The sequence below is a fragment of the Sprattus sprattus genome (assembly GCF_963457725.1).
Source record: "Sprattus sprattus genome assembly, chromosome: 4".
Classification (NCBI taxonomy): domain Eukaryota; kingdom Metazoa; phylum Chordata; class Actinopteri; order Clupeiformes; family Clupeidae; genus Sprattus; species Sprattus sprattus.
The window spans coordinates 31837875-31860027 of NC_137923.1; the positions used below are offsets into that span (position 1 = coordinate 31837875).

General features: G+C 43.4%; 2 protein-coding genes across 2 annotated transcripts in view; one reads left to right on the forward strand and one right to left on the reverse strand.

The window, feature by feature from the left end:
* lrba (LPS-responsive vesicle trafficking, beach and anchor containing) overlaps positions 1–22153 on the reverse strand; it is a 222424-nt gene that overhangs the window by 72262 nt on the left and 128009 nt on the right. Inside the window, exons 38-39 of the mRNA XM_080837053.1 lie at positions 19412–19555; positions 17036–17172 (exon numbers count right to left, since the gene is read on the reverse strand). Of these exons, the coding sequence (XP_080693179.1) occupies positions 17036–17172; positions 19412–19555 (281 nt within the window). The remainder of the gene's footprint in view (positions 1–17035; positions 17173–19411; positions 19556–22153) is intronic.
* On the forward strand, positions 14072–15338 carry mab21l2 (mab-21-like 2; the record flags this gene model as incomplete). Its single annotated transcript, XM_080837051.1, has 1 exon — positions 14072–15338. The coding sequence occupies exon 1, from the start codon at positions 14259–14261 to the stop codon at positions 15336–15338; it is 1080 nt and encodes a 359-aa protein (XP_080693177.1). The 5' UTR covers positions 14072–14258.

The window sequence follows — 22153 nt, forward strand, 5'->3', positions numbered from 1 at the left end:
GAGAGAGAGAGAGAGTGTGTGTGTGTGTGTGTGTGTGTGTGTGTTCATGTTCATTTCTGAGTGATGTCATTTGTCTCTGTCACAGAGAAAAAAACACTTCACCAGGGAGAGACAGATGAAGGAGCCTCCCCCCACGACCACAGTCACCCCCCTGAATTCTCTTACACACACACACACACACACACACACACACACACACACACACACACACACACACACACACAGTTTTAACGTATGGTGCAAAAGCCATTGAACATGACCACTTTTTCTAAAAACTCTTGCCGTTATAATATGAGAGTGCATTCAACTAACTACACACCTGAAAGTAGTTTAATTGGAAATAACCAGACAGACAAGCACACAACAGCACACAAAAAAAACTCACGCTGTAAGATAAATGAGTCTGGGGTGCCATTCTCTGCTGGGGAGAAGGAGTGTTCTGAGGCTGATAAGGTTCTCAAGAGAAAAAAAGAGTGCGAGTGAGCGAGAGTGACTGAGAGAGGGAGAGAAAGACAGAGAGAGAGGGACAGAGAGAGGGAGAGAAAGACAGAAAGAGAGGGACTGAGAGAAAGGGAAACAAAGAGAGAGAGAGAGCGCATCACCTCTTTTTTTAAACATCTTATTAAGCATGCCGTGAACTTGCATGCAAAGTGACTACTACTCTCCATCCTTTGCTATCCACTACAGGGGGCTGAAGATGGAGGGAGAGGAAGGGAGAGGAAGAGAGAGGAAGAGAGAGGAGCAGAGAGCAAGAGAGGGGAAGAGAGAAGAAGGGAGAGGAAGAGAGAAGAAGAGAAAGGACAAGAGAGGAGGAGAGAGGAAGGGAGGGGAAGAGAGAGGGCGCTGGGCATGCCTGTTTGGGAGGCAGAGGTTGAATATGCCCAGGCGTCTTGTGAGAGGAAAATGAGGTGATTGAAGTTCAATTTGTATGCTGTTATTAAGTGTTTCCGCATGGCTGAGAGAGTTAAAGGATAATGGATGAGGCTGTTATTATTACCTTTTGGTCAGATGAAGTGTTGTGGGCGATAAGGTGATGAAATTAATGAGCAGGAGGAAGAGGGGTGATCAATCAACATCACTACAGCCCCTGCCTGCGCCACTGGGAATATTGCACAACTTGATAGAATTCAAAGGCAAATACAAATTTGGGTGGAAAAGGGGGTGGAAGTGGGGAGCGTTTCTTCCCCCCCCCCCCCAAAAAAAAAAAAAAACTGGCCAGATCGGAAGAGCCATTCACACTCTCTCCCTCTCATACAAACACACACACCAAGCCTATTTTAAGCCCTAAACAATACCTTCTCTGTGTCTGTTGTTATGTTTGTGTACATATGTGTCTGTGTATATGTTCACGCTCACCTATACATGTTTGTGTAAGTACCAGGGCGAGAATATTTCTGCACCTATGCTTGGGTACCCATTCATCAACTTTGCAGGTGTGTCTTCTCATCCTGAGACAGAAGCGATATTTAAGCTTGGCCAATGCCATACCCTATCTAACTTAGCCATGTGTATGCGTACACAACACATTACGGAAACGTCCCCACAGTGAACTGCTGGAGTGTGCTTATTGAACACAGCGTTGATGGAGTAGCCCTATTAAAGCAGAGCTCAAATGGGCTAGAATTTAGTTTAGGGTGGATATCAAGCATGTGAGACTATGGGTCAAAGCAGGAGTGATGGCACGAAACAAGGTTTTGAATGACTCGGGAATGTGACTGAGCCAAGCGTAGTGATTTCGAAAAGGTTTGATGAAGGACTAATGTGCCGGAGAAATCGTGACATGTTTTCTAACACTATGCATTGCCATGATATGCATGCAGTCAAATGAGGTGCGACAAACAGGAACGGCCCTCCGAGAGACATCCAGCGCGTCCGTCCCTGTGCACGAGTCCGCTAGCACCGACAACTAATGCAATCTGATGTTTGAACGCGCCAAGCGGCTAGCACCCATGATAGCCCTAACCTCGGGGCTTTAGCATCGCTGCCCTCGCTCCCCTCACACAAAAACTTCTATCTCTGCCTCTTCCAACAACATGTCAGCCTCCATCACCCTATGAGTTTATCAGACTAACAAGGAGTGGATAGATCCTCCAGCTAACGAGAATCCGCACCAATCAGAGCCCCCCCGTCTCCCTCCACGAGGCACAGCCGTTCTCCTAGAGCCCTTTGGAGCCAATTAGAGCGGATTTGCTCTCGTGTTTGAGTGATACCAGGAGAAAGCTACTATAAAAAAAGAGAGAGAACATTTTCGTGTCGCATTCTTTCCTTTCTTTTTTCTGACGGTAGTGTTTTTCATAAAGGGGGTGAGTGCAGAAAAACAGTTTGATACAAGAATGTGATATGTGGTCGAGACACACATGGGGGCAGGGGGGTGAGTTGACCAGTCATCCTCTGAGAAGAAAAGAATGCGTCCCCCACAGTGAGAAGCAGCAATCATGGGATCTGCAGATCATGGAAACACATGAACTCTCCCTCTTCAGAACCACAAGTCATCTTCACAGACCGTCATCAACCAAGAGGCCCCCTATGGGAAAATATCACTCCTTTCATAAATCTATGAAATCACCCCGTGTCATTGATATATGATTGATAGACACAATTGTTCTGTGGTCTTGTAGTGGGTTAAATCCTTTGTTTATTGTCAAACACTGAGCTCTATCGGCCTTGTGAAGTAAAACAAACTCTACACAGGGCAGAGTAAACATATGTGAGTGCTTGCTGGAGTGTGAACTGCAGCAAGAAAATAAACAGGACCAGTTTGCATTTGGCGTTAGGAAAAGTTACACAGACCCACTCCTGGGTATTTACCCCCCACCAGAAACATGGGGCAGTTTTGTGGTTGGAGGAACCTGCTGAAGCAAAAAAAGGCCTCTTTGAAAAGGGCTCATTGCAGGCATTTAGTCTGAGTTTAGCCCTGATGGGGATTAAGCCTTTTTGTTCCCCTCTGCCCTGTGTTTGCCAACTGGTTAGTCTTTTCCCTTTCTCCCCCTGCACTGATGCCTGCAGCTTAGCCTTTTTAAGCACGAACAAAAAAAAGAAAAGAGAGGGTGAAAGAGGGACAGAGAAAGGGAAAGATCTTGTGTAGATTTAGAAAAATGCCGGCAAGCCCGAGGGGTTAATTGGAGTAGAAGTGAAGCCTCTAACGCATTGACTCATTAGACATTTAGCCTTTCTGGTAGAGTTAGCAGGTCAACACGAGGCTCCAGCGGGACTGCATAGGTCATACTGTGGCAAAGCAGGAGAGAACTAGCAGAGACTCAGAGAGCCACAGAACACAACAGAATGTTTTGCATTTGTGTGAGCATGTCATCACTCTCTCTTGGCAACTGGTGTTTCATCTTGAAGAAATGTTATTTTTAGACCAAATACCATGAGACTGGGATAAGGAGAGCTAGAGGTGAGTTGAGGAAGTCCCCCTCTTTTCCCCTTTCCTGCTCGAGTCCTTTCCTGCTAACTGAAACCCCTGGAAGGAGCTTTAAGATGCTTTAACCCCAGGGTCACAAAGGCCAGCGCTGGTCACCAAAGAGGGAGGGAGAAGAAAAGAAGGGATAAAGGTGACATAAGTGCAGAGAAGGGGAGCGTGAAATTCAGTGGACGTACGCAAATCAGCCAAGATACACATACTCTCTCAAAAGGATTTTCATATCTTTAGCTTCAAGCAGAGAGTAACTGTTTATGATGGGCACCACTGCAGAATGCCCCCGTTAGTAATGCCTCTGAATTCACTCGACCTTCTTCCTTTAGAGGGGCCTAAATGACATGGTGTAGACTCAGGAGCTACGTGGCCACTATAGACCTGCCAGGTAGAAGCGCCGCAATTGTTGACCTGAGCGAAAAGCTTTAAATAATGCATCCAGAATCTTACTATGAAGGGGACATACTTGGGGCGATTTGCTGAGGGATCCAACAAAAGTTTTTTTCCCCAGTCTTCAGTTGGCAAGAAAGAAAAGGACCCATGAGTGTGCTGTAGGCAGTGAGAGGTGCAGGGAAAATTGATGCGACAGCCAAACCCTTTGGGTGCTTAGCAGATCTCAAGAGCCCAAAGCTTTGTCCACTCAGGCCGACGCACTGAAACAGTGGCAAACTTCAGATAGGTTTACGGTCGTCCAAACCAGTGCCTGGCTCAGGGCGCTGTGCTTTTCCCTGTGGGTAGGCTTTGGGCCCCCCCTCACCACACTACCCTCGGAGCAATGCTGGAGTGAACCCTTCCATAATCCTCCTTTTGTCAAGTCATTAATTGGATTGAGAGAGGGACCGATGGGAGGAGGGGTGAGGTGGAATGTGGGGCCTTATTTTGGAGATATGGGGTCTTCAAGGGGGGATCCTCAATCTCAAGTAACACTTGAGGGTCCTTGGTTAAAATGTTTTCTGGGAGTTGTAAACAGTTCCTGAGAAGAGACTCTGACAACACACCTGAGTAGACCATCAAGTTTTATCCCAGCGGAAATCTACCAAACTTAGACGGCAAATCCCCCAGCAACAGTAACCGATGTCTGGGTACACTTGTGCTGCGGGGCTGTGGTCGTTTGCTATAGAGTAGCATGAGGGAATGCTGCTGGTATTTAAACCCTTGATCAAATCATCTGACAGGTTTAGGAGTTTCAGAGTCCTCCACCAATGACTCAGACTGGCAGTGGAGAAGCAGAAATGGTGGCCCACTTGAAGGTAAAAAAACAAATATCACATTTCAAAGCCTTGTGTTCACAGTGTGAAACTACACACACACACACACACACACACACACACACACACACACACACACACAGACCCTCACATATACACATATGCACACACAACAATAATGACTAACAGGCCGAGTTGTTCCCCGAGTTTGTATGGGGGGAGAGACAATCTCAATCAGAAACAATGCTCTGTCAAACCACACGCACTAAACAAACGTAATTCTGTTTACACAGTGCTATAGATCTTATAGGCGTTGCAAGTCTATTTCTTACTGCACTGACACCAGCAGGGATCACAAGTGGATCACAGAAGCTGTAATCTCAGTGGCGCCTATGGAAGTCACAGTTCACTGGACTCGCTAAATTTCCATGCTATTTCAGCCAAACGGAAGGCAACATTAACTGTGATAGCAACGAGACTGCTACAACAACACTGAGAGGGGAGTGAAGTGTGAAGAAACTAACACAAACTTGGACAGAACCAATAAAAACATTCATGCCAAGAAATATGACTTGCTGTTTCATTTCAAGGGGGAAGTAACAACTAGTCAAACCTACATAATTTATAGCAGACATCTTGATGAAAGCGGAGTTAAAGACTCTTCCCCGTCTGGCCCTAATGCAGAGCATAACCAACTGTACTGAGATAAGTGATGGCTCTGATGGGCAGACTGGCAGCACTGAGGGTACCACGCAGACGGCAGCAGCAGCACTGTCATCCACAACCCGCCCCATCCATCAGCCTGCAAGTGCGGTGCAGCACCAGTCACTCACTCACACGACCACTGAGTCTGATGGAGGAGAATACTCCTCAGTTCGCTCCCACACAAGCCCAAGGACAGGCCATCAAAGAGACACTCAGGAGTTTTTGTATGAGGACAATTCAGCAGAAATATTACGCTTCTGCGATGAGAGTGAAATGAACAGGGGGAAAAAAAACAAAAGAGTGGGCTCACCATCTCAGCTGAAATCAATAATGAGCCTCAGCTGGATCTACCTGCACCCCCCCTTTACATCTCATGTTACATCTCACATCATTGCACCAACGAGGGAGATATGACTGATCTACATGATATGCATCTCTGGTTTACCACCGAAAAGCAGTAAGAAAACAAATAACAAAATGATGACTGTAATATACGTTTACTCCATTCCACATGTATACTGCTGAGGAAGCACTCTTCTCTGTGTCTATGCCAAGATAATTAAATCAGGTGAACATTAATGGTGCAGATGACCCTCTTTGGCCCTTCACCTGTAACCTCATCCTTGGAGAAGAAGAAAAACACGGAGCACATTCTCTTATATGAACCCATTATAAAGTAGACATGCTTGACAGGCTTGATCTATTGATCTGGCTGATGGAATGATATGTCAGTCCCTTCAAATAAAAGTCCATGTTTCACGGAGGAATGGTGGTTTGGGGAATCACCCTGTAAATCTGATGATCCTTCTCCCTCCTTGACTTTGAAGGCAGTGTGATGGCAACGTTGGCATGCACCTCTGACTTCTATTACCAAGAGTTCTTATCAGACGACAGGATCAGTGACCTCATCTCTCCAGGATGGCCCCATCTTTGGTGGGATAACCTCAGCAGGCACAGGCGAGCAGGGAGCAGAGCACCAGGCAAATGGATCCCAGCTACTGATGTGGTTAAGAGAAGATTGATAAGGAATAGAGAAGAGGAGTTGCGGTGGTGGTGGTGGTGGTGGTGCTGGTGGTGGGGTGGTGGCATTCGTCACCACTAGATCTCTGGTCTGCACGTGCTGGTAAGCTTCGCATCAGGGAGCGTAAGAGTGATTAAAAACAATATAATTTGTTGACCAAACCAAACTGCTAGCAAATGGTCAGGAACACTTGTTAGTATTGGCTCTTGCCCTGATGAGTACTGGGATAAGGAAACGTAATATTGCCAGAGATATGAGGTCATATGCAAGAATCACAACGCCTCCTCCGTAAGAGGTGCAGAAGGAGGTGCCTGAAGAGGAGCGATTGATAGGACTGATAATAATGAGAGCAGAGTAAGGAAATGTTTAATGTATTCCAGGTGCAGCAATTACAGGAGGAGGGGAAGAGAACAAGGAGTCTCATCATTCAACCAGTGTGTGCCTGCACGATTTATCGACCCTTCTAGGATGCGCTCCATCAATACTGTGTGTGTGTGTGTGTGTGTGCGTGCGTGCGTGCGTGCGTGCGTGCGAGTGTGTATGTGTGTAACAGGAGGAGGGGTTGTAAATATGACTGACTGAGAAGTGGCATGGCTTCTCTTGTTGGGCTCATTGATAATGACATACCTGCTATGGCCAGCCGTTAGCAGTTTCACAAACTACTTAGGGCTAACTGAAAAATCAATAGGCCCTTCAAAGGGCCCGACACCCTGACTGGCAGCTGCGGCTGAAGGTCGTCCCCAGCAGTGGGGGGGCAGTGGAGGGGAGTGCACTGGTCCAAGCCTTCAATGTAACCTGCCTAGCGATTCGGAACAGCCACCCCGCGAAAGAGAACTTTTTTTCTTTGATCAGCCCCCTGGTCCTCCCCCCATGCTATCTCCTCCTCTGCAATTAGCAGTGAGCAGGGGGTCTGTACATCAGGAGTCAACACAGAAATCAGTCATTTCCACAACGGCCAGTAAAAAGAAAGGCTGTGAGATTTAAGTACAAGAGAATAATTCATCAAAATGTATTTATCCAGAAGTGAAATTATACAATTACATCTAGCAGTATTTAAACCACTTTCAATTGAACCTGGAACGCTCGTGTACATGTCTGGTTAAATGATGTTCAGATGGTAAAGTTCACTTTGACCTCTTCTCTGTGTTGTACCCCCACTCTGCTTAACATGGCACTGGGAAGTGCCTTCTGAACAGATTTTCTGTTTCAATGTCAGCCATTCAGTAAACATTAACTTTAGCGTACGCGTAACACAGTATGATTGCGTGCGCTGCCCATCTATCATGACTGACATCCCCATTATCCAATGAAAATGGCCATAAGCGATGCAATGTAACTCTGTGTGTGCTAGGAAGGAGCAACCCTGGTGTCTATAAACACGAAAGCCCCACTTAGAGTAGTGATGGTGGTGGTGGGGGTAGGGGGAACACCCATCTGGTAGATGACCTCATCAAGTCTGCCTGGCAGATGCGGAAGGGGCTGCCAAACAATTAGTACCACTGGTTGATTTCTTTGGGGCCGTCTACCAAGCTAACGCATGTGAGTCCTCAGGCATGGGAACGAGAGAGAGAGAGAGAGAGAGAGAGAGAGAGAGAGAGAGAGAGAGAGAGAGAGAGAGAGAGAGAGAGAGAGAGGGGAAGGGAAATAGAGAGTGAGTGTGTGTGAGAGAGTCGGTGGGGAGAGGAGGAGAGACAGACAGGAGAGAGAGAAATTGTTAAAAAATGGGTGGCGTTTCTGAATTAGTGTGCTTGGGTCTATGTGTGTGCATGCATTTCTGTGTGAATGTCTTGCCATCCCTGCACCTCTCAGGTTTCCAGTGCAGGGGTTGGGGGGATGGGGGGGTGGGGGTCGGGGAAAGCTAAAAGCACCTCTCACTGACATTCTCCCTCTCTTATCATTCCCATGAAACTACAAAGCTTGCTAACTCAAGCCGACACGGGAATAAAACTGTTGCAGATTTCTCTCCCTCGCGCACACTCTCTCTCTCTCTCTCTCTCTCTCCTCTTTCCTTCTGAATGACTCAGACGTCTGAACTCAATTCCCTACTCTCTATTTATATCTCTACACTCCTACAGGAGAGCAAAGGACCCAATTTATTCTAATGTATGCACTGTTAGAATTCTCACTTTGAATGTCTCTATTCTTCGCTAGGGTATGTGGACACGCCATGGAACCGGGCAATATGGAGAAAATGTAGTCATTAAATGCATTCAGCTCACTTTTAATCATTGCTGACTTTATTGCTCGTGATCAGACCATCTGTGGAAATACACTTGGTGGCGAAAAAAACAACTGAGCGAAGTAAAGAAGAAATGGGTTAAACCCTGCCGGCAACTTCCTAATGGCTGTCTCTGGTGCCTGAGGCTTTTCATGGACACCATACGCAGGTGAGATCTAAGAAAAGCTTGTTTGTACAAAGATTAAAAAACCTAAAAGGTACAGCTAGGGACACCTGAAGAAGGAGCAACTTTGAAGCGTGGATGTTATGTTACTGTGGCGTACAGGGGGAAAACTATGAATTTGCATGACGGATAGTGAGCTCCCATGATACTGTGAGGTGATGGGAGCTGAAGCTGCTCCTGATGTGACACCAGATAGTACAGAGAGAACTGAGCTTACCAAAACCCTCGCTACAACTAAATGAAGTATTGACAAGCACACACACATTTTGCAACCATTTTATCTTTTCCCTTGGCATTGAGCTACGTTTATATTCTTGAGCTGTATGCATGACTGACACTGATCACTTGCTCAGTCAGACTGTAATCAGCTTTTTGATCATTTTGTATCAAAACAGCAACAGATGTTAACAAATAAAAGGTTCCTCTCAAAAAAATATCTTTTCTTATAGTCTCTTTAATCAGTCTCTAAAAAAAACTAAAATCCTTACTGTGCAGAATGTATACTCTGTACAGTATACTGGACAGTTACTGACTTATAACAATAATGACTGACTTATAACAATAATGCTTACATGAAACAGTACTAATCAGGTGTGCAGCTGGAGTTTGGCCAGGTAGCAGGTTACCTACTTCAGCTTAAAGAGAGAGGAGAAAGAGACAGAGAGAGAGACAGAGAGAAAGACAGAGAGAAAGAACGAAAGGGAGGGAGGGAGGGAGGGAGAGGAAGGAGCTTATCAGACACCATCCAGCTCTGTCGAAAGGATCACCACAGAGTTGTCTGATCAAAGAGAAGCAGCTCCATGGCAGAATCCATCCTTTCTCTCGCTCACCATTCAATAAAAGCAGCTCTTTACCGTCTCAGATAATGCAGGATGCTTTCCAAAAAGAAGCAGAATAGCAGGAGACCTCCACCTCTGGGAAAGGGCCTCTTGAAACAGTTGCTTTGCCTTTGAGACATGCATCAGGTCACGGACACACACTTTCTCCTTCACTGCAGCATCAGGTCACAGACACACACTTTCTCCTTCAGTCCAGCATCAGGCCACGGACACACACTTTCCTCCTTCAGTCCAGTTATGATTGGCCCATGCACACATATCACTACCCCATATACTTACTTGCATGAATTAAGTTCAACTACAAGTTATTGCAGATTAAAATAGCTAAATCACACGGGTCTGGACCCATACTGCACAGGGACAAAAGTCCATGAAAATGTTTTCATCATCACAATTAAGATAAAGAATCCAAATGCTGACTGTCAAAACATGTAGCAAAACATGCAGCCCTTATCACAGTCTCAAGCAAAACATGGAATGGCCTTGATGTTTAAGGGACTCTTCAACCAGGGCTTGCACTGACAACCTGCTGGCTATAATGTACACTCACAGACGTGATCTGAGAGGGCCAGTGTCTCACCCAAAGGTTATTCCTGCTATGTTTCCAGAACTATTTGTTTTGTGTCTGTTCTTTCTTTCTAGAGCCATGACCCCCAAGGAAAATATGACTGCTAGACAGCAGCCCACCTCACTCTTTGCCAAAAACAGGGCCATGCATATACACTCTAGGGAGAAATTAGCCACTGCTTCAGACTGCCTGCTGAACGTCTATTGAGGATTATTCTTAATGTCACAGAGGAGCACGTAACTAAAGTTTTGTTGGTACTATTAAGCAAAAGACCAGCACAGAGGAACGAAAAATTAAAACTCCTCAATACCAGCTGAGTTAAACATCACATATATCTAGCAGAGAATAAGTCATAAGATCAATACATTGCAGCATTACTATATACTTAATTCACAATATTATAAATGCAATTTATTTTTAAGCAAAAACATTTCCAGATAAACAACAAGGAATCTATGGATATATCCTTACGTCTAATCACTCCCTCAAACTGTGCCATTGTCCCTGTGGAACCTGTTTGATAATGATCAAATATTTGATCAATATCTTTACAAATGTATGTGTGCTGAGAGCTTGTGATGCAGACACCTCAACCACATATACATACGTACGTACATTCATACAACATACATACGTGCACACGTACACACACACACCCACATACACAGTCCAGATATGAGTACTATGACCTTTCCGTGAGATGTAGAGTATGTGAAATCGGTCTCACATGCTCATTCTTACCATCACCATATATCAAGTTCTGCAGTAGTTAGCGTGCCTCACTTAATGTAGATATTTTCAGAATTAAGAGGGGGTATTAATCTTTCAAGTTCCCAGATTTTGATATTAAGCAGCCTCGCATTAAAATAAAGAGTGCTCAGGGCCCGGAGAAAGAGCGCTGTAACTGTTTGCGTATGACTGTTCTGTATGCCGTGATTCAGGGGAAAAGAATGTAAAATCACAACAGTTGTGCTTTTTCAAAAACTTTGTAATAAATCAAACCTGTACATTCACCATGCATTAGATGGGTCTCAACATATTGTTATTTGTCTTTTTTCATTTGTTACACCAGAAAAAGACTTGTAATTGTTTTTTAAGAAACTCAATTCTAACCTCGATAAAATGCAATACATTAACTGAACTTGGAGTGCTTTTCTCCTTGATGTTAATAGCACAAAAAGGTGAACTGTTAAAATTCATCATAAATTGCTAACATTCATCATAAATGGCTAATGAAAAAGATTAGCTATCAATCACATTTCCACCCTCAAAGCAGGCTAGTGGACAGGCTAAATAGCAATGTATGTACAGACAATCCTGTGACTGTTCCTTCACCCTCTGAGAGCAGCTAACGCTGGGGCTGAGGCTGAGGCGGTGGAGTGGAGTGGAGTGAATGGCCAAGCCCTTCACACACCACCGCTCAGTACTTCTCCCTCAGCTCTTCACATTCTTGTTGGAACTCTGACTGTGGCAACACTGACCAATAAAGGGGGAGTTTAATTAGTGTAATGAAGGTGAAGGGTGCAAAATGTTTGCACTATTTCAATGTCTCTGCTAAAAAGCACTCACTTTGGCTCATATTACAGTATTGCAATGTACGCCTACAATATTCACAGGGAAAATACCACATGCAATGTAAACAAACACTTTTTAATCACTTTAAGGCGTATTCTCGTGTTAGGACATTTTCCCGGTTTGTTTGTAATTCAGTTATTGTTCAGAATCTTTTTAATTGAAATAATAGTAACAACTTTTTTAATTCGAGGAAATTACCTTGAAAAGATAAACAGGTCCAGATTTAATAAAGCATTGACTGAATAGTGGTAGAGCTGGCAGCTGATGTTTTTTTACTTTGTGCTTTAGATTTAAGAGAGAAAGAAATACTCAACTCCAAAACTTGTAAAATGTTCTCAAATTGGACAACTACTTGAAGGAAATCTGAATACCTTGCAAACAATGTATGCTGTGCTACAGCCAGATCATATTCCCATTGTAGGACAACAGATCAATATCTGGCTTCCATCCCTTAACGTACGGTTTTGTGCATAGAGATTTAGATGTGTCCAGTTGTGTCGCTACACAACAGGGTTTGAGTCCGGCTGTTGTTTTTGCACTTCGCGCAATGGAGAGCCCATGAAGGAGACGGTGATAGGTGCTTAAGTCATCGAACATGAAGCGCGGGTGATAAGAGGAATTCAATTACAACCCCGTCGAACTTGTGCGCTACATTATTCAGCAGAAACGCTTTAATGCAGAGAATGGTCATAGGCTACTTGGGGAAAAAATACTCGGTAAAGGGGATCGAGGTAGAATACAAATGTTTTTAAAGATGCTGATCGAAGGAATGGCAGTTTGCGACACACTGTTTAGGATTGAAGGAATTAAATCATATGAATTGCCTGATAGTTGTGCTTATAGGATAATGCGTTTCATTAGCATTAGCGTCGGTTTTAAACTTGAACCATACGCTACTGTTTGTGTCCACTCAGGATCCCCCCCCCCCCCCGGGAAGATTTTCATATTTTATGTATTATATTATAATATTTCCAGCGGTAATTATGTTAACCATTACAACCATTATTATTTTAAAAGGACAAAAGAAAATTAAAATAAAGCAAGATAAATCGTGTGAGTGTAACACTTATTTTTTTGTATTATAAACTTGGTGGGCTAACTGAAATCTTACATATCATGAAGACGAAAATAGCACTGAAGTTAGTAGCACTGCACCAGCGAGGCATCTATGACAGCCTCGTCTCGCTTTCGGCTGTTGTATGCACATTTTCTTCATCCTTTATCAACGCCTTAAATAACTTCGTGCTTTGACACCTTTCCCAAACTAAATTGCCATTGCATTTTACAACTAGGCTACTATACGTCTGACAATCATTAAATATTTATACAAAGGACATGAGTTTAAACATCCGTTTAACGGCAGTGACGTGAGACAACAAGCGGGCCTGTTTCACATCTATACGGTAATGTAATAGATAAGGCATTTAAGTGTTACTGTGTCGAAGATGTGTTAAGGATGTGACCCAACAACATGACTGATACCATTAATATGTAAATCACATGACTAACCAAGGCATACCATATGCTGCATCTGCACTATATTTAAAAATGGCTGAGCCCACAGTCAAATATCTCTTTTATTTAAAAAATGTAGTCTAGATACAAAATATATAAATGTACATACATGTCAAACATAAATAAATTTCCATAAATAAAAGGGGACGAATTGTAGGTAACGATGGTAACGACTTTTACTGTGGATCCATAGTTGCCTTTACATATGAGCTAAGCTAAGATAAACAAAATATTTAAAATGTTAACAGTTAAGCCATATAATTAAAATTACGTTAATGAGATATTCTATTCTAATGTAAATTCCTTGCACGATTACAACAATAATCTTCCAAGTGTTCAATTTGTGCCCTGGTGTAAACAAAATGGGATACAAACAAATTGACCAGAGATCTTTAAGTCACAACCGTTAGGTTCGCAGGTGAAAGTTCCATAAATATGTTGCAAATATGAATTGTTTATTCTAACCTGGATGCTCCGCGGCTCCTCGAGATGTTCTAGAGGAGAGAATCTCTCCAGCCCACGGCCGCCTGTCGGGTGGGATTGTGATTGGTTGTTCGCCCTGACAGCTCAGCCGTTGATTGCAAGATGGGAAGCCCGACCCCTTTCACTCTTGCAAGGGGACCATTCATAAACTAAACAGGTCCAGTGCTCTCGACTGAGTCTGGACATCCACACGCAGAGGAAGCGTTCAGGTTTCACAGCAAAAAGGAGTAAAGAGACATGAGTGATCACAGCCAGTGGTTTATATTATAGCATGTGCACAGCCTGAGACGGACCTGCCTTTCAGCTCTCTTTGCGCCGTGAACTTCATTTTAGACAAGTGGTTTGACATTGCGTTGCATCTCTATCCGCTTCCTCTCGAAACTGACGTCCATCCGCTGAGCGCGCAAACTACACTGTTATTTTTTTTCCGTTGCTCAGAAGCGTCCTGCCTCTGGCTTAACCGGTAAGCATTGGATCCGTCAGCGTACTGCGATACTCCGGTGTACAGCCCGGACCTCTGCCCCAACATGATTGCGACGCAGGCGAAGCTGGTTTACCAGCTCAACAAATACTACAACGAGCGATGCCAGACGCGCAAATCAGCTATTGCCAAAACTATTCGGGAGGTGTGCAAGGTTGTATCGGACGTCCTGAAGGAGGTGGAGGTCCAGGAGCCTCGCTTCATAAGTTCTCTTAGCGAAATTGATGCACGCTTTGAGGGCATGGAAGTCATCGCACCCAACGAGTTTGAGGTGGTGCTGTACCTGAACCAGATGGGCGTCTTCAACTTCGTGGATGACGGATCCCTGCCTGGCTGTGCAGTCCTGAAGCTCAGTGACGGCCGCAAGAGAAGTATGTCACTTTGGGTCGAGTTCATCACCGCCTCTGGCTACCTCTCGGCCCGTAAGATCCGCTCTCGGTTTCAGACTCTTGTGGCACAGGCCGTGGATAAATGCAGTTACCGTGACGTGGTCAAGATGGTGGCTGACACCAGTGAGGTGAGACTTCGCATCAGAGAAAGGTATGTGGTGCAGATCACGCCAGCCTTTAAGTGCACAGGTATCTGGCCTAGAAGTGCAGCACAGTGGCCAATGCCTCACATCCCGTGGCCAGGTCCCAACAGGGTCGCTGAAGTGAAAGCTGAGGGTTTCAATCTCCTCTCCAAGGAGTGCTACTCCTTAACTGGCAAACAGAGTTCAGCAGAGAGCGACGCCTGGGTCTTGCAGTTCAGTGAGGCCGAGAATAGGCTCCTAATGTCGGGCTGCAGAAAGAAGTGTCTATCCGTTCTAAAGACTCTGCGCGACCGACACCTGGAGCTGCCAGGCCAGCCACTTCAGAGCTACCATATGAAGACCTTACTACTCTACGAGTGCGAGAAGCACCCACGGGAGACCGACTGGGATGAGTCCTGCCTTGGAGACCGACTAAACGGCATTCTGCTACAACTCATCTCTTGTTTGCAGTGCCGCCGATGCCCCCATTACTTCTTACCAAATTTGGACCTCTTTCAGGGGAAGCCGCACTCAGCCCTCGAGGCAGCAGCTAAACAGACATGGAGACTTGCGAGAGAAATCCTGACAAACGCCAAAAGTTTGGACAAATTGTAGCTTAATGAGGACAGTTGTTTTCACTATGTGGGACAGTAAGAGATTGCATCGCTTAAATGTGGAGAAAATGGGCTCGCGATTCTCCGAGCAGTGCAAACTATGAGGAAAACGAAACTAACACACACACACACACGATGACTTTCATAAAGATGCATTGGGACATTGTCAGAGAAAAAAAATGAAGGTACATTTTAAGCTAAATGTAATAATTTCATGTTCGTTGTTTTAAATGTTTTCACAAAGTGAAGATTTTTTATTTAAATATATGCACAAAATCTTTAAATGCAAAAATAATAAAACTGTAGCGTGCCAAGTTCAACTTTTTCATGATGTGACTTCAAATTGAAATGTTAATAAAGTCAAAACAAAAGTTGAAACAGAACTGGAACTTGGCTTTGTTTTACCATTTACATATTTACGAGTTAAAATTAAACAACAATTTAATATTTACAATATAAAACAAAATAATAGATAGCCTATGCCTGTATAAAACGTCGCATTACACCAGCTTTTGCGAAAAGTATAAGTTGATATATTAAGGAAGGCTTACTTCCGTATGGCAGACGGCATAACGACATTATAATTCAAATATTTATGAAGTTAAAATGCCATTATTACTGCAAATTTTATGAGACGGAATTTCAAAACTTTATCTGAGTTTGCACTGCAAACAAAAGGCCACTTTATTTCTCGAGAGAAGAAAATCATCATCAGTTTACTAATACCCAAAATTAACTTGTTAATGCACAAGTGTTCATAATCCCAACAGATTTAATACTGTTTATTCAGGGAGTCGTATGATTGCAAATCTGACCTTTTATCGCTTAATTTTCATCGTTTTAACTTTGTCTATTAACATGCAGTCTATTGGTAAAGTGCATTTGTAGGTTCATTAGGGATACTTTATCAATACTTGATGACTTCACATCTTCAAATGAAAATATCACCTTGTATTCGTGCAACATTCTGGAAAATACATTAAATTAAGAATATACGTTTGCACGATATCTTTTATTTGCTCTGCTATGATTATGGTTACTATTATTATTACTAGTAGTGTAGTAGTAGTAGAAGTGGACTATTGTTATTCTAATATTCGTGAAATACACACCAACTCCACCCATATTACAAAAGCACAGTTGTTGCCATGTTTTGCTAAATTAGTAGAGGACAAATACATAACGAGTCATACGTTCATTTATATCATATCCGTTCCTATATAGGTCTATCCTTCATCGATGTCCCATAGGCTATGACCCCTTTTAAATATTCCAAAAAGTGACTAAACTAAAAAAAGAATGGTACAGTCCGTGCTTCTATGAATAGCCCAGGAGTGTTTTTTGCAACATCACCTTATTATGAAGAATCAAACCAAAATATGGCAAAATAACCAAAATGCGATTCATGTTAGAGGGCCTAACTGAAGTGCTACCCGATGATTATCGGTAACTTACATAATAAACGATGCCATAGCGCAAGTTATAATAAAATAAGGCCCTTCCAAAAAAAATCTCGGCAATCACAGCCAACACTTTCGCCATATTAAAAAACATTTGTCATCCATGTTTTCATGAAGTTATTTTATTGTTGGGAAGGTGCAGCGCTTAGCTTGAATGGGGGGGGGGGGGGGGGGGGGGGGGGGTCACATGTGACATTCGACCGCGTTTTGGATCAATGGGTTAGGTACCCTCTCTTACCTTGGGATCGATTTTCTTAAAGCTCGGCTCTTCCTCATCCACCTCAAAGTACACTTCCGAAGCAGTGATGGACAGGGTTCCCTTCACCACAACGGCTGGCGCGACCAGCTGAGCCCCGGTGCTCAGGTTCACAGGGCCTGCAAGTGAAAGCTCCGATCAGACAAAAGTGCTCCCTCTCTCACTCGCACACACACACACACACACACACACACACACACACACACACACACACACGAGAGAAGCGTGCGCGCACACACCTACCCCCCCCCCCCCCCCCCCCCCTTAACCAAACGAACATTTCAAAGAACTGCAGCGTGTTTAACAAAACATATAAACTCAACAAGAACCCGTACTGATTTTCTGATGGACTCCGCTTGAACAACGGACCTAACGTCAGCCTTGCACCAATAATTAGAAACTAGGGCATAGCAAACCAACGAATCGTGTTATTTTACATGTAGGCTATACAACCAACACGATATGCTATTGAAAAAAGACGATATGCGGGCTAAAGGGGCTACCTGCATTAACCCAATAATACAACCTGTAATTACTATCTGTCTGCTGCAAAAACCTTTTTACATTTATTGGATGAATATTCGCCCAACACCTTTTCAAGGATAGGCGTCTCATATGCGTTGGAGGCCCCTCTCAAAACACCCTGCCATTCTAGACCTATAGCTACTTCAAGCACCGGGTTTGTCAAAAAATCAAATGTACTGTCAGTCAATGTCTATTGATTGGGGGATGGTGAGCCGTGTTTAATCTGTCATCAATCTTAATTTATTCTAAGATGACAATGCCAGGGTCGCTCGAGGGAGTTTCTCGCAGGCTTTGGCCGGCGCTCTCTCGCATGTGCAGCGCATTGTATTTGCAGATGTGTGTGTGTGAAGTGAAAGCGCTGAGCCCCGTTTGATTTCCCCAAGCACCCTTCCTTCAAAAACACATGGCATAAACAGAGATGTTCGTTTGCCAGTCCCTATAACCTCGGAGCATTAGCATGTAATCCTGGGGAGGAATAACAGTTTTTAAACCAATCGTTTCGCGAAGACATTCAATTACACCTGCAGGAGGCAGCTGCCGGTAGCGGGTGCGGCACGGAAACCCCCCTGACAAATTTCACTTCATTTTAGGAGCAATGTCAATGTATTAAGAGGTCCGTCATTTAATCACATTGTCATCCACCACGGCTGTTTAATAATTTATTTTCCTACAAACTTGTGATGTTGAGCATAAGATATTGCTTTGCAGAGGGGAGAAGGGGTAGGATAGATAGGTACAATCCGATTAACAATACAGCATGGTACTGCGCATCCATCATGCATAAAAATGTCCGATAAAGCGTGAAAGCACTAAATACGTCTGGCAAATTAATACTTTACTCGGAAGCACTAGGCCTTCCCTTAATCTGCAAATCGTGATATAATTCGATGAGATGCTGCCGTGCTAATAATATCTTAATTTTAAGAAACAACTAGCCATACTGTTATAGATACACTAGACCACAGACATTAACAGTAGGCTTCTCATTAAAAGGTTATAGCGTCTGTTCGTGATGTGTAGGACTATTCGACACAACTAAATAAATACAAGGAAGAAAAATAAACGTCTTAATACACCTTGGCGTTCAAAAAGTTATTTGACAATGCAATCAATGTAAATATTAAAGCTACCAAGGTGAGGGCATCCCTGCTGCATTTGATGGCAACATTTTGTAGTCTCGAATAAATTAATGTAAAAATAGGAACTTTAAACATTTTAGAAATGAATTTGGTCAAGACAGAAAACTGAAAGAGGATCATGTTTCTAAGGGCTTAAATGAATCGACTCTAGGCGGCAAAGTCAAACTGCCAATCATGACCAATTGTCAGACTTGTAGAAATTTTGAGTATACTTTGTATTTTTACAGTTCGAAACCGTCGTTTTGATTTATGGCATGCACTCATGCACACTTATTCTATCTTCTCATAGGCCTCATTCCTATTATCTTCTACCCTAAATGATGGATAAATTGCTCATGTATACTGCCAAGTGAAGAACACCCCCCCCCCCCCCCCCCCCCCCACACCACTCCCCAACACACACCACCTCATCTTGCTTCGTTCCATGAGTCAAGGCAAAAAGGCAGAGCTAAAGCGATCACAAGACGCTAATGAGAGAGGCTTGTCAGAGTTAATGGTAGGCGCCTGGGAAGTGATCCCCCCATTAACAGTCCAAGCCCCCGTCCTCAGCGCGCCTTGCTAAAGTATCGCTTCTCTATGATCTTCGTATGCTTGTGTGTATGTGTGTGTGTGCGTGTGTGCGTGTGTGCGTGCGCGCGCGCGCAAAAAAAAGACTAGACTTTAGGCAAGTACAAACGGCTATGCAGTGTTTTACCTGTGAGGTTCTCCAACTCCTTCTCCTCCAAAGATGACAGCGTGTCATCATCACCATCCAGCAGTATCTCGCTCTCCGAGTTTTGATTACCCAGCGCCTGACTTCTGATGGACTGTTTGCCTTTGAGGACGTCTTCTTCAGGAGCTGGTAAAGGTGAAAGCAGGACTGTCAGGAATTCTGAAAGTGTGAGTTGTCATTCTATCTAAAACCAGTTATCATTAGAATAATAATTTCTATAAATTCAGTTCAAACTTAAAATATAACTATTTAGATGTTACTGTAGGGAAACCGGTTGCTATTTTTTTTATTGAGTTCACTCTAGCAGCGTTTAGAAGTCACATTATTTCTGCAGCTATAATAGCTGGCTAAGTAAATTATTCACTAAGATTTCTGACTCCATGCTATAAATGATACACTGCTAATGTCTTCAACCTAGCTGACATTGAATCACACGGTTGTTTTCTGTTATAAACATGTATAAACAAAAGTGGGCCTATGAAGTAGGCTAGCAATACGACAAGCTAATTTTAACGGCAAAGATATTTTAATAGTTTGAGCGAAATCTGTTATTATTCTAAGAAACTGTACCCATATGGATTTTGATATTTACCATTAAATACTGTAGTTACAGTATGGGTCATTGACAGCTGAGACAGTACAACAAACCCATGGGAGTAATCCGGTTAATGCAAATAAAAAAGGCTACGTTTACAATTCTTTCACATCGTATTTGGTATTTAACATATGATGGAATAACACACTGGGATAAGCAGACACTGTGCTGAGGGTCTTTAGTCTGCATTACTTAACTGCAACTAATTCAATATTCCATATCCAATCCTTTCATTTGGACTGAAAAACAAAACAAAACTCAGCGCAATACGCCATTCTCCACGTTTCATTTTCATGCGTTTGATTGATTCCAGTTACAACACGCAGAAACGTATAAACTACTGTTAAAAGCTCTACTGCTTATGCTTTTTTAATAAATCAAAACAAATTTAGACTAAATGAAATATTTCAGGCCAAACCGATATCCAAGAACACATGCCAAACATATCACAACAATGTGAGAGGCGCCCAAAGCGCTTTTCCTCCTTTTTGATTTCAACTGTACATGACTTGAGGTTCAGAATAGATTATTTAAGAAAAATGGTAATCTGCAAACATTTACAGAGCACTGCATTCCCCTGTGGTGCAGGGCAACACTCTGCTGAAACTGCTCTAGTGGTGACGCCCAGGCAATCCTTCATCTATATAAACAGAAAAGGTGACAGGGCCTGCTCCTAAACAGGGCCCCTTCAGAAGAACTCTCTCAGTAGGGCTTCAGTGCCGCCAGGACCCAGCTCACTGCAGTGGACATAGACCTGCTGACCTTTCTGCTCTCTTCCAAGCAGTCTCACCTGAGGGGATGGCTATTTGCATCTGAGGGAGACGCACACCATCCCAGCCCCCCATTAGAACCACACCAGCAAGCTGCTCAAGAGTAGAGCCAAAAAGAAGAAAAACTCTTGTCATGGAAAGTATGCAGCCCACTGATATTTAGAATGGTCTTCCTGTAATTAAGTCTCCCTCGAGGATTTGTAGTTAGCTGCAGTGAAATTACTACCAGCTCCCTAATATAAACCACATGCCAAACCATTCACACCAGCAAGTGGACGGAATATTTGACAGAGAGGGCGGCTTAAAAAAGACAAACAGAGTAAATAAATATGTATGTACACATGATAATAATAATAATAATAGTAAGTGTACAACAATACAATAATATTGTTTACAACAGTAATAATATATGTGGACATCACCTTTCAGTCAAAAAAGTAAAAAGGTGAAAGGGCTGATTGTAGATTACATAAAACAAATGCAATCCGAATATGTTGAGTTTCAAAGTGTGTACATGCATGAACAGGCCTCAGCTCTTCATGAGGTATATCCCCGGTGTTGACATCGCATTAACTAAGCCTGCTCATTCATTCAACTCATTCAGCATTCAAATGTAAATAAAAACCAGGCTTGCATTACACTTTCAAGTCCTGCTTCCCCTTTTCCACGAGACTCCGGGCCCACGTTTATACCCAGCGCACAGCCAGCCCAAGCACGGCAATTAAATTGTCAGAATTAACAAATTTGTTTTTAACAAGAGTGTGGCCCAGAGAGGAGGCATGAGGCGCGTATTGATCGCCAGAACAGAGACATTAGTCTTCAGGCATTTACTCTGCCACCTCTCCCACACAGGCCCCAACCTGGCTCTGTCCAGCTGCAGAAACGATGGCTCTCTCCAGCCATAAATATAGAGATGTGCCACCCCCCTTGAGTTCGTCCAGACGAAGACATGCCTCATACGCTTAGCGGAGAAGGATTTTAGAGTTTTTTTATAGGCAGATGTGTTGTGTATGTGTTACTGTATTAAAATATTAAAACCTTTGCATTGGCACTGAATTATCTGTGTATGATGCCCTATAATTATAAAACTACACAAGTAAACCGTATTGCCAAACAGTTTGAAAATGTTAAATCAATTGTGCCTTCATACCAAATATTCAAAGTTTTGTCTTTGCTTTGCTAGTCAGATGAAAATAATTACAGGCAGATACGACCTCTGAGCTCGGTTTGAAAACATTCCACCCCATTCTCCTCTATCGCTCTACTTCCGCAACAAATGGCAGGTCGACAAAAACAAGAGTAAAGGTTACCACCACCCTTCTTATAGTGCATTCCAACACTGCTGAGCTTCGGTGTCTT